Source organism: Octodon degus, unplaced genomic scaffold (genome assembly GCF_000260255.1).
Source record: "Octodon degus isolate 3935 unplaced genomic scaffold, OctDeg1.0 scaffold00283, whole genome shotgun sequence".
Lineage (NCBI taxonomy): Eukaryota > Metazoa > Chordata > Mammalia > Rodentia > Octodontidae > Octodon > Octodon degus.
In genome coordinates, this window is record NW_004524859.1 from 658,080 (window position 1) to 670,543 (window position 12,464).

The following is a 12,464-nucleotide window of genomic DNA, read 5'->3' on the forward strand; positions in this document are numbered from 1 at the left end:
AGGGTCTACAGGGCCTACAGGGTCTAGAGGGCCTACAGGGCCTACAGGGCATACAGGGCCTACAGGGCCTACAGGGTCTCACTACACAGATCGGACTTGTAGTGATTTTCCTGTTTTCAGCCTCTCAAGCGCTGGGATTATAGACACGCACTACCACGCCCAGTCTCAGTCACCATCTCAGTGCACCCCAGGGGTGAGGCTGGCATGGCATGCCAGGATCGATCCTGAGCCTCTGGACTCTGCCTAAGCAGGTGCTTTAGTCCGCGGAGCTATCTGGCTGGACCTTGTGACTCTATATTGATTTGGATGATTTAACTTTAAAAAAAAATTTAATATATTGGTACAGGGTCTCACTGTGTGGCTCAGGCTTGTAGTGATCCTCCTGTTTTCAGCCTCCCCAGCACTGGGCTGACAGGCGTGCACCACCACATGGGTCTCAGTGGCTGGCTCAGTGCACCTGGGCCCGGGGCCGGTGTGGCATTGTTAGAACCTGTGTAATTGATTCCAACTTTGTAACTCTGTATGCTTCCACTGTAACTTTATTAACTGTTTTAACCTGACATATGCGCTGCCATCTTGTTCTGTATGCGCCATTCTAAATGCTGTAACTTTCCACTGTGCCCTTTCTCTACCTGAGAACCTGCAGTTGGGCCTTTCTCACGCTGGCCTTTGTGCACACCTGAATCTAGTTCCAGCCCACTGCCCTGATCTTGCCCTCGTTCCCAGCTACAAACTGTACCCACCACTGAACCTGTTATTGTTCATTAGAAACAGGTAATTTTTCAACTGTAGTCCCTAGATGAAGCCTTGACATCAGCTTTTGTGGTTTATTGGCTTAAATACCCACTCCCCTCATCCTCCCGGCGCGCACCTCAGCATCTTGCCGGGGTGTCTGCCGCTGGATACTAGCTAAAATAAAGCGCTTCTTTTCTTTTCAAGCCTGCCTCATTTTTGAGTTACAACAGCATGCGGTGCTGGGGCTTGAACCATGGGTCCTGGGCTTGCCTAAGCAAGCACTTAAGAAGTATTTCCCTTTTCTCCCCATTGGCCCAGCTCTTCCTGATTTTTTTTTTCCAGAACTGGGGATTGAACTCATTCCCTGCACTTGCCAGGCAAGCACTTATTCTACTGAGCCATCTCCCTGGCCCCCCTAAGCAGGCACTTAGTTCGCTGAGCTATCTTCATGGACACGAATAATTTAACTTTTTTAAGAACGTCTCTTCTACTTGCTAGACTGCAAGCTCCTCAAGAGGCTGTTAGAGGCTGGGTGCGGTGGTGCATGCCTGTAACCCCAGCACTCAGGAGGCTGAGGTAGGAGGACTGCTGTGAGTTCGAGGCCGGCCTGGGCTACAAAGTGAGCTCAAGGCTGACCTGAAGTGTATAGCAAGACCCTGTCTCAAAAGACAAAACAAACAAACAAACAAACAAACAAAAAAACAACAACAGGAAAGCAAACAAAACTCATAAGAAAATGAAAGAGGAAGAGAGAATGGGAGTTTGGTTCTGCTGAGGTCTTGGCGGATGCCAAGGTATCACTCACTTGAACACGGCGTTCTGGCGCTGGGCTTCTTGTAGGACGACCAGCAGCACTGAACCCCCTTTCACGCTGACCTCTATGGTGGCCTTGAAGAGCAGGTCGACCCCTCTCAGTTGGTTGTTGACGGTGTAAATGACGGTGATGTTGGAGGCCGTGGTGGGGCCCGGGGTGGGAGAGGTGGGCAGCGATGGCAGCACCTCTTGGTCTGCAGAACACAGTGATCATGTCTGTCAGAGACGACAGGGTTCTGGGAGGGACACAGACACTGCGAGGCTGACTTGCCCAGAAAGGGTCAGGAGGCAGGGAATTTCAGAGCAGGTAAGGAGACATGTGGCCAGCTCGGGCAGAGACCTGCAAAGACCCCGCAGCATCCTGGGAATGCGCGGAAGTCACCGGGAGGTAGCTGAAGGGGCTGCAGAGATGCAGCAAGGTTGGATGCAAGTGGGATCAATTTGCTAGGTTTTGGTCTCTGTGGATTTTTCCTTGTGATGGACAAGGCATTTATAATTTTATTTTTGGTCTTAAGAAGTCCATGCAATGTAAATGAGTAATATGTTAGTATCTGATTAAAAGGAAGAATTAGAGAAACAATCACCCTTGGAGTGGTCCAGTTTTTGCGAAGAAAACCTCCTTTCTTTCTTTCTTTCTTTCTTTCTTTTTTTTTTTGCGGAACCAGGGATTAAACTCAGGCCCTTGCACCTGCCAGGGAAGTACCTATTCCACTGAGCCATCTCCCCAGCCCCTAAGAAAACCTCATTTCTAAATGTGGTTCAGCACTGCTTGAATTTTGAGTGTTTCTGCATTATTTTTATAATTGTAGCAACTAAAGCTATTTCAAATTACAAAGTGGGATGCCGTGCCTCTACTCCATCCCTTTGGGCTGGGGGGAGGAAGCTTTCATAGTTGTGTCTTTCCTCAGCTGAAATGCCATGTCTGTTCTCCTAAAGCTCCCACGTAAAATCAACAATTGGTCCCTGCTTGCTTTAATGTTTTTGTTTTAGATTTAATTTCTATTTAATACCTGTTTGCTTATTCCAAATACTTTAGCTCTTTGTGTACAAATCTGGCTGCTACTTTGTACATAGCAGATAGGATGCAGTCACATGGTATTTGGGGAGTCACCCCTCAAGAGGTGGATAAAGCTGCTTTGCTGTTTGGAATGCGGGCTTCCCAGCCCCAGCTTCCCACAAGGGGCTTTCCCCACAGCAGGCGCCCGGAAACTAAATGCTGGATGCAGTAGACCGGGGCTGAATTCCCGGGGCTGGCTGCCCTGGCCGTGTGGCAGTGCACCCCACTGATGACCAGACGTTGGGGAGCACAGCAAGCTGGCTCACTGCTTCACCTCGCTCCCCCTCATGCTTGTGTGCATTGCTGTTTTGGACAGAAGCAGAGGCAGATGCCGGAAGAGCTCTTACCAGAACTGCAGACCACGTGGGGCACATCTAAGTAGGTCTTGCCTTTCAGGGATGGGAGGATTTGGGCGATGGACATGGGCACCTGGAACATGCCCTGCTGGATCTCCTCCAGGACGGTGGCCATGGTCTGCTCACAGTCCCACTTCTTGTCAGGCTGCTCCGGTGTCACAGAGAGAGCCTGGGGCAGGGGAGCAGGAGAGCCGAGACAGAGGTCAGGCCTGGCCGACAGTCGGCCTGCACCTGCCCATGATGGCTGTTGGTCAGTAACCCTAGTGATTATTCAAAATTCAAGCTGAAGTGATGTGAGGATCGGGACCACACTGGCTATCTGCAGTGCCACGTGTGGACCCCCTTAGTGGCACATCTGTCACAGAGCAGTCACAGGACAAACGTGCACCGTGATCAGTTTCAGAGAACACTGCCAGGGCTGCCGTACTCATGAGCAGGTTTTGGGTGTAGAGCGAAGGTGAGATTGAGCCAGTCAAGCTCCAGAGGGGACTGTACACCAGGCCACATGCACGCCTCTGTGGTTCACACTGCCACACACACGCTTTGTGGACTTCTCCCGTGGTGGTAAGTGGGTTGGGCCTGTCAGAGTGAGGCCCCACAGCCCTGAGCACAGGGTGGGTCCTGTGCTGGATGGGGCTGACCCAGTGTCCTGGGCCTTGGGGAGTGATTGTTGGGCACATGCCCTGCCCAACACAGACCCGGGGCAGAGACACATTTATTTTCATGCTGTGGTTATTCATCTGGGACCATGTGCACACATAAAGGATTGCTAGTGACTGCCTTCCCTAGCCACCATGAAGAAGTCCTGCAGAATGAGGGCCCAGGACTGTGGGACAGCGGGATGAGTGGGGCCTCATTTCATGACCTGAGCCCTTCTTTTAGTTATTCCTGAAACCACCTAGTCTGACCCTGGAATGCTTAATGTATGTGAAATAGTAAATCCCCAGTTTTGTTTTTCTTGAGCAACAATGACCTGGGCGGGGGAGATAGCTCAGGGACACAAGTGCCTGCCTGTCAAGTACAAGGTCATGAGTTTGATTCCTGGTACCCTAAAAACCAAACCAAAACTCAATAAAAAACAATGACTTGGGTTCTGTCACTTGCAAAATGAATCTTTAAAAAAATTTTTTTTTAAATGTATTTGGACAAGGGTCTACAGGGTCTCACTACAGAGATTGGACTCATAGTGGTTCTCTTGTTCTCAGCCTCCGAAGTGCTGGGATTACAGGCACATGACACCATGCCCAGTCTCAATTGCTGTCTTATCACACCCCAGGGGTGGGCCAGCATGGTACACCCGGGACCGAACCCTGGCCACTGTGCTCTGCCTAAGCAGGAAAATGAATCTTGATTAATGCACCAAGCAACTTGCTTCATCTAGCTGAGTTTTCTATCTTGTAGTAAAATAGAAATGTAATGCCCACCTATCACTCGGGGAGTATCATTGGATGGGTGGAAAAGCGCCTTGTAATGCAGGATGAAGCAGCTGTCTCGGCACCTCGCTCCCTTAGAGCTGTGTGAGTGGGCCAGCAAATCGTGTTGGGAATGGGGTTACTGATGGGCAACTTGCCTGGAGCTGGGGATGGAGCATGGAAGAAGGCAGAGGGGAGTGAGGAACAGTCTCTACCCTGGAGAGCAGTGTGACAGGAGGGGCCATCCGGGTAACTGAAAATCACGGGCTGTGACTCTCACTGCCGAAGCCTCCCTTTTTCATAAGCACCGTAAATATAGCCTGCTTTTGTAGATTAAGATGAAAGTTGAACAGAACCACCTGGTTGTAAGCCTGAATTAAACATTACTATTTAAAGCACTTGCTTTAAATATCATTATTTATACATAAAGCATTTGGTAGTCTATATTTATTACTAGTGAATTAGTTGTTATTAATAATAACCCCAAACTTTCCCAGATTTTTTGCCAAGGAGGAAAAATTCACCCACATAAGGTGGTTGTCATGCTATCCATGAGACAGGGGGGACGAGCGCACACCGCGCTTCCCAGCAGGAGCAGGCCCAGGCCCCGCGGGGCCCACCCCACGTCGCCTAGCTGGCTCTGCAGAGGCGCTGGGCGCCTGCAGTCCTCGCCGGGTGCAGGCTGGGCGCCGACTCACGCTGGAGCGTCCAGCGCGGCTTACCTGCATGGCAAGGCCAGTACTGTAGATGTTTCCGATGATGCCATCGTCGCTGATCCTCATGCTGATGTTGTCCACGATGCTCTTCAGCACGTGACTGAACAGGGTTCTGTAGCTGTCCCCGGAGCCCACGGGGATCTTGTTGTACATGCACGTGAGGGCCAAGGTCGCCACGGCTCCTGTGCCTGTGAAGCACAAGGGGCAAGGCCACAGCCTTCAGCACCGCCACCGCCACCGCAACGGAACGGCCAACATGTGTCCTGTTCTCATGGCATTCTAGTCAAAGGATCTACTCAGTCCTCTGGACAGACTATGAAGTGGGGCCTTCACAGGTTCCTGAGAGGGTGCAGTAGCTGAAGAGATGAAGAGGTGGAGGCTCAGGGTCAAGGAGCCGCACAAGCCCTCGTGGTCCAGAAGCAGCAGGGCCAGAATCTGAACACAGCTCAACAGTGCCTGCTTTCAGTGAGTGAAGACTGGCGCTGTGCTGGATCCCACTTCTCTTGCCCCAGTGTTCACCTCTCCCGGGCGTCGCCCCTTCTCCGGCAAGCCTTCCGGGAGTCCCGAGCAGGGCATGCTCAGCTTCCATCCCGAGCTCTGCTGGCACTTGTTTTTGCGTCTACTCTGCCATCTTGGCACTCTGCTGTGCACTGTGGCTGCTTGGGCGTGGGAATATGGCCGTCTAGAGCACCCAGGAAAGGGTTTTTGCATCACTTGTGCATGATGGACATACTGGGCAGAATGGGCGGGCTCTGGACAACAGGACCAGCAGAGCAGGTGGACAAGCTACCAAGTGGAATCTCGTCATTGACCCTGCCCTCCCACCCTAAGCTGAAAGTACCTAATTTCATTAAGGACAGTAATGTTACTGGCACCAAAAATGAGGAGTCCGTGCTTCTTGGACTGGCCAACATTCCCCTGCAATGAGTGAGGCTTCCCCTGGGAAAGGGAGACCAGATTTTTCTTACCCACACAGGAGGAATTGCAGAATATTTACCTGAGGCTTGTCTGATACAAGCTGAAGCTGGGGGAGTTCCTGAGGGTACACGAGTAAAAGCTGCATGCAGGAGCAAATGCTACAGCTCAGAGGGCAGCAGAGGAGGCAAGTGGCCCATGAGAGCTGTGAGGGTGGCCGTGGGGATTGCCCTACAGTGAGGGGGTACAGTGCTACAGAGGAACAAGCTTGCTTTCCACGCGGCTATAAGCTTGCGAACAGAGGAACCCCAGGGCCCCCCATTTCTGGAAGGGCTTAAGGTTCAAGTAATAGCTGTTCACTAGAAAGGGGAGGTGTGAGGTCATAAGGGGAAGCTTCAAGGGGAGCAGAAGGCGAGGAGAGGGTGCAAGCGGGGGCAAGATTTAATTAACTGGGTCTATTTTCTATTTAATTTGGAAAAACAGTTCTTTTTTTTTGTTGTTGTTGTGTATTTGGTACAGGGTGTTACTACACAGCTTGGACTTGTAGTGACCCTCCTGTTTTCAGCTTCCCCGGTGCTGGGATTACAGGTTTGCACCACCACGCCTGGACGTGGTCTCTGGCATGGTGCGCCTGGGCGGTGGGGCCAGCACAGCACGAGGGACCAGGGAAAGCACTTCTGGCTCCGTGGCACGTTCATCCCTCCCTATTGAGGTTTTGTGGCTTCTGGACCTTTCAGGAAGCTGTGCTTCTCCACGCTGTTGCCTCATCTATCTATCTATCTATCTATCTATCTATCTATCTATCTATCTATCATCTTTCTTTCTTTCTTTCTTTCTTTCTTTCTTTCTTTCTTTCTTTCTTTCTTTCTTTCTTCTTTTTGGTGGAACTGGGGATTGAACTCAGGCCCTTGAGCTTGTAGGGAAGCGCTTATTCTACAGAGCCATCTCCCCGGCCCCTCGTCTTTCATTTATTGCTTAAGCCACATATCCAGGAAATCCTGGTGAACTTTCCCCTGCCTAGACTCACTTCCGTGGCCCCAGGTTCTCCGTGGCAGTGCTCTACGTGGCCACTGGCTCCAGCGTGGGCTCAGGGCAGAGTCGGAAGTGGCGTCCACTTACCCACATCAAAGGGAGAGGTGTTGGCCAGCAGTGCCTTGGCAAAGCCCACGGCGATCGGCAAGGTGGTTTCGGGGTTCTTCTGGCACAGGGCCAAGACCGCCAGGCCGGGCGGATAGAAGGCTATGGCTCCCTCAGTGGGGTCTAGAAGTGGGAGAGAGCAACTGTCATCAGGCTGGGCCATTCAGGAAGCAGGCCAGGCCAGAGCTCTGCAACATGAATGGAGCCATCTCTGAAGAAAGGTACAGTCACGGAGAAGGATCACTTCACTGTGCTTGGGATGAGAATGTTATCTGGTGCTTGGACGCAAAGGGAGGAGGACGCACTCTGCAGACTGCAGGTGCCTGCCGGGTCCCTGCAGCGGGCGGGCTCAGCCTCCAGGTCCCTGCTGGGTGAGGGGGAGACGGACGGAGTGGAGGGAACATGGTGCCTCCCGCTAACATCCCGCCGTCGCTCTACCGCCTCCCCTCGCTGGGCTCCAGGTGCTCAGGCGGTCCCTGTGGCGCGCTCAGCCCTCCGCTCCCTGCACGCTTACCTGGAGCCACCCAGCGCTCCATTTCTCTTTGTAGAGCAGACACTTTGCTCCCGGTGTCTCTGCAGGAGGAGGTGAGGGCCATGATGTTAAGAGCAAGTTGTCCCACCGTTAGGTCTGCAGAGGAACAAACAGGACAGTGACATAGTGACACCAGGGCACCACTGAGCTTCCTGCTTTCTCTCAGAACCATGTTGAGTTTTAAAATAGTGCACTCACATAAGTTTTTGACCTGTTTTTCCAAAGATAGGTGAAATATACTTAAAAGAATATTGAATGTAGGGTCCTGCCTGTGACTTGTGACTCCATTGGAAATCCTGGGTTTATCTGATTGGAAAAGCAGCAAGAAGACCCACCCAGATTTATCTATGGAAAGCCAAGTGACAGAATCATTTAAATTTTGTTATTTAACTTTCAAGCAACTCTGAAGTATGGAATGGAGATTTTGTTGCCACGGCCATTAGGAGCGGTAGCATCAATGATATTACTAGACGGTAAGTCAAGGACAAGAAGCAAGGGGGGATGATTCTGTACGTGGGACAGGCAGCGCCGGAAGCCTGCTAATTTTACATTGGTCTGGGCTCTTCCTACTTTCCTGGCCTCCTGCCTAAACACTCTGAGCTCATACTTCTTCCCTTCTAGGTCTGCTCCGGTGTGTAGCGTGAGGTACAGTGACAGCGACCATCACAGGTGGCATTGGATTCACAGTGGCACCAAGCTGGGCTGGGGAGGAGTGGTCAGTGTGTGGGACTCAGGGAGCAGGGCCAGGTCTTGGGCATCTCACCAGCAATGTTACTGGCTACGAGTTCTTCAGTTAGGAGCTCTTGGGCCTTCTGGTTGTAGGGTCCCACCAAGTTCATGGCAATCAGGATGCTGGGGTTGGGGTATGATGACCGGGTCACTGAGTTCTCCATGAGCACTTGTAGGCCATCAACCAGGGGCTGCTGCTTTTCGGGGACAGCTGAGAAGACAAAAGCCACTTATTGACTTCTCACTCCTCCCCCCATATTAGAAACATGATCCCCAGGTTTCTTGTTCTTTCTTGGTGTCCTGAGTGGTTCAAGAGGGAAGCAGAAACATTACAATTTTTCTTTGAAAGCCAATTGGTCCTCACGTTCTCTCAAATTCCCCATTCGGCTCACTTTAAGCAATATGGTTCACGGATCTCCCATGTGATTCCTGGTGCTTCCGGGCTGCCCTGCCTCTGCTCCCTGCTCCCGTGAGTTGTACTAACGTTCTGGGATATGACATGCACCTAGCAAGCACCATCACACCATCACTTCCTGCTTCCAGTGGTCCTGCTCTTGAGAGCAGCCGAGTGTGTCATTCCTGCGTAAGAGCCATTCAGTCTCCCTTAATAAAACATCTGTCACCTCGACTCCCAAGGAACTTCTGTTGAATCAGCCAGCATGAGGCCACACACTAGCACCCACCTCCACTTACCCCGCTGGGACTCCTACAGAGATCTCTATGTCAACCCCCTTCTCCTCAGCAGACCTCAGTGCCTGGGGTCTGGGCCTGCACCCAGGGTCACAGCTGTCCTGTCCTACTTGGAGCAAATGCTATACTCACAGCATGTGCTTCTGACCTGGGCAGAGGTCCCAGCCAAAGCCCAGAGATGGCTCAGGAGGAAGAGGGCAAGCCAGGTCATTGTGTGCTCTGCCGTCCTGCGCCCTTTGCTCACTCACTGGTCCCGAGTTTGCGAGCAGGGGTTCTCGCTTTCTCTTATATGTGCGGATCTTGCAAAGCATTGTGCTCCTCCCCTCCCACTCCTGATACCCGGACTGAGCGCCCCTCCCCAGGGGAAGTGCTTTTCCATTTGTTTATCTATGTTTACTTACAGGATGGTTCTCTGGCTAGTTGTAGAGGTGACTTCTAGACAGTCTAGGTGCAGGAGAAATTTAAAATTGGTGGGCAGCATGCCAACGATGACAATATATCCTTCAGCCAAGTCCCGGATCGTTGCCTCAGAAGGCTGGCTCATATGAAAGTGCAAAAAGCCTTTCTCTAGGGCTTCCTCTGTGGGGTCGAGGAACCTTGTGCTTTTTGTCTATCTGCAGCCCCTTCATCGAGGTTTGGGAAGCTGTAGAACTCAGCTTATTTCATGGGTCAGGGCACCTTTGGGGGCTCTCAGGTGAGGATATACCTTCCGGTGAACCCTGACTTGCTGTAATTATGTTAACCTGGACCTGGGCGCTAGCCTGGACTCTGCGAAGTAGTTTGACTTTAGGCAAGAAGTAGACTTCAGTTTCCCTGGTATTGTTTGGTTTCTCCTTCCTTACTCAGGGATAGAAACACTCCCTGGCACTCAAGGCTCTCAGATCTAGTACCATCTTCTGAAGTCGGTCGTTAGAAAATGTGGGCTAGGAAACTGCATTTCTATTTACTCTTTAAAGAAATACCACCCACCCCTTGCCCCCTCTGCCGTGAGGCCATGGAAAAAGCAAAGAGCGCCCCCTGTGGAGAGCTGGAATGGTGTCTTGAGAGTGTGAGGGAGGGCCGCGCCTCTGCATTTGCAGGAGCTTCTTTGAGGGAAACTTCTCCAGCGGCGCCCACTGTAGAGTAAATGTAGAAGTCCCCTTTGGGACCTGTGGGGCTCTGTGAGGTCTGGCTTCCAGTTTCCTTCATGAATTCATCACCAGCCCCATCCTCTGCTGCTTCCTCTGTTCCAACCACATGGGATCCTCTACTGTTCCTCAAAAACTTCACCCAGGCTTGCCCTCGACAGTCTCCAGAAAGCCTTGCCAAGCAGTCTTGTGGTGGCTGCTTGCTTAATTTCTCTGCCCAGAGGAAGCTATTGGAAAGGCTTTCTGGTCCAGGCCCGGAGGACAGCCCCACTGCTGCCTGACCGCCCTGCGGGCCTCGTACCTGCTGTGCGGAGTCGCACTGTGTGTCGTTCCCTATGGCCAGTCTCCCTGCTGTCCAGGATGTCTGCTCCCAGGAGCAGGAAACTTGCCGGCTCCTGTGCCCAGCCCTTGGAGCTGCACGGATGTGTGACTGAACAAATAAAATCGACACCAGGCCTAAGGCGCTTTTCCCTCTCGGGGAGCACTGGTCACTGTATGAGGAAGGAGCACAGTGGGGCGCAGCACCGGGCTTCTAGCGGCCTCCGTCCCCACCCCTGCTCATCATCCCGTGTGTGTCGCCCCTTTTCTTGCATGTGGGCTGGTCTAACTCTGTGGGGGTTGGGCAGCAAGACCGGTGGCCCCCTCGAGCCCCGTGAGGTCGCTCTGGCTCTTCCTGATCTCTGCTCTTCACTTGCTCCAGGAAGCTGCCAGGTCCTGAGCCGTCTTCTGGAGAAGCCTCCAGCCCACACGCGGGGAGGAGAGCCTTGCTGGTTGACCATCCTCCCTAGGAGCTTGGCGGTGAGGCAGCCCCGGCTGACATGCTGCTTGCAGCGTCTACGAGATGAAGCTGGAGGACCCAATTAGGCCTCCCTGGATTCCCAGTCCCTGGAGCTGTGGGATAACAAATGTTCTAGGCTGTTAGGTTTTAGGGTAACCTGTGATGCAGTGCTGTATGACGCGTGATTGGAAAACACAGTGACTTCTAAAATTTAAAATAACTCCTTACAGTAAAAGATGCCTTGCCACTTACCCCAGCTTGCTTTGAGCCTGCTCACCTCACCCTCCCTCCCTCCCTCCGTCACAGCGGCTCTGGAGTCCTCTTTCCTGAATGTCCTTAGGTGTGCTGTCCTGGCTCCCTCAATGTCCTGGATTCAACACATTGACCTTTCCTGGTCACGTTGACTTTGGGGAAGAGCGAGAAGTCACATGGAGCCAGATCTGGGGAGGCAGGTGGATGGGCACAGCAGGAGTAAATGTAGAAGAGTAAATGTAGCAGTTTCCTTTTTTTTTTTTTTTAATGCATTAAGTCCAGGGTCTACAAGGTCTCACTACATAGATTGGTTTCGCAGTGATTCTCCTGTTGTTAGCCTTCCACCATGCCCAGTCTCGGTTGCCCTTTCAGTGCGCCCCAGGGGCGGGACTGGCATGGCATGCCAGGGCTCGAACCCTGGTCCCTGAATCTGCCTAAGCAGGTGCAGGAGTGTTTCTATGAGCCTGTCTTTCTGTTGGATAGTGGTGTGTAGCAGAAACCACTGTATTCTTTTTAATTTTATCTTACCTGGTAAAGATTCATGGTAGAGGGCTGGCCAGCTGGCCACGTCCTCATCTGGGGACAGAAGATACATCACACAGGTGATGAGGCAGAGGGACACGAAGGTTATGCGAAGCACCACGGTTGCTGACGAGTGGGCCCGAGGCAGGAGGGTTGGCTGCAATTACCAGGAGAGCCCAGTGCATCCCGGTCCTAGGAGGGCGAGGGAGGCGGGAGGACAAGGAGGACAAGCCTCTGGGAGAGGGGACGAGGGGACGGACGCAGAGGGTGGAAGGGGCAGGGAGTGGACGAGCTAGGAAAAATGAGGGGTGGTCTGTCCCCTGGAACATCTGGAAGTGACGCAGCCTGGTCATACCTAGATTTTAGCCCAGGGAGATCTATCTGGGCCTTCCGATCTCATGAGCCTTAAAATAATAAGTTCTTTTTGTTTTATGTTGACAAAAGTTTGTACTTCAGTATAGTAAGAATAATGGTACATTAGGAACTGACACGGTGCTGCGCTTGGGACCCAGATCCTGCTTGGGACCACCCTGAGGTGACCCCATACCTGTTGTGGGCTCGCTGTTCATTGTGCAGTTCCTTTAGGTTGTCACTGACAACCAGGGTTGCCACAGCATGTGACACAGTGATTGCACTTAACAAACACAGGAATACCACAACAGGAACCCTGCAAACCACACATTTCTTCATTAG

At 52.2% G+C, this 12,464-nt stretch overlaps 1 protein-coding gene across 1 annotated transcript in view; it reads right to left on the minus strand.

Moving 5' to 3' along the window:
- The window catches only part of Gif (gastric intrinsic factor), a 15,209-nt gene extending 5,906 nt beyond the window's left edge, over window positions 1-9,303 (minus strand). The window contains exons 1-7 of the mRNA XM_004646908.1: window positions 9,225-9,303; window positions 8,437-8,613; window positions 7,656-7,769; window positions 7,124-7,264; window positions 5,096-5,277; window positions 2,953-3,130; window positions 1,541-1,742 (exon numbers count right to left, since the gene is read on the minus strand). Coding sequence (XP_004646965.1) covers window positions 1,541-1,742; window positions 2,953-3,130; window positions 5,096-5,277; window positions 7,124-7,264; window positions 7,656-7,769; window positions 8,437-8,613; window positions 9,225-9,303 — 1,073 coding nt within the window. The remainder of the gene's footprint in view (window positions 1-1,540; window positions 1,743-2,952; window positions 3,131-5,095; window positions 5,278-7,123; window positions 7,265-7,655; window positions 7,770-8,436; window positions 8,614-9,224) is intronic.
- Window positions 9,304-12,464: the final 3,161 nt, after the last annotated feature.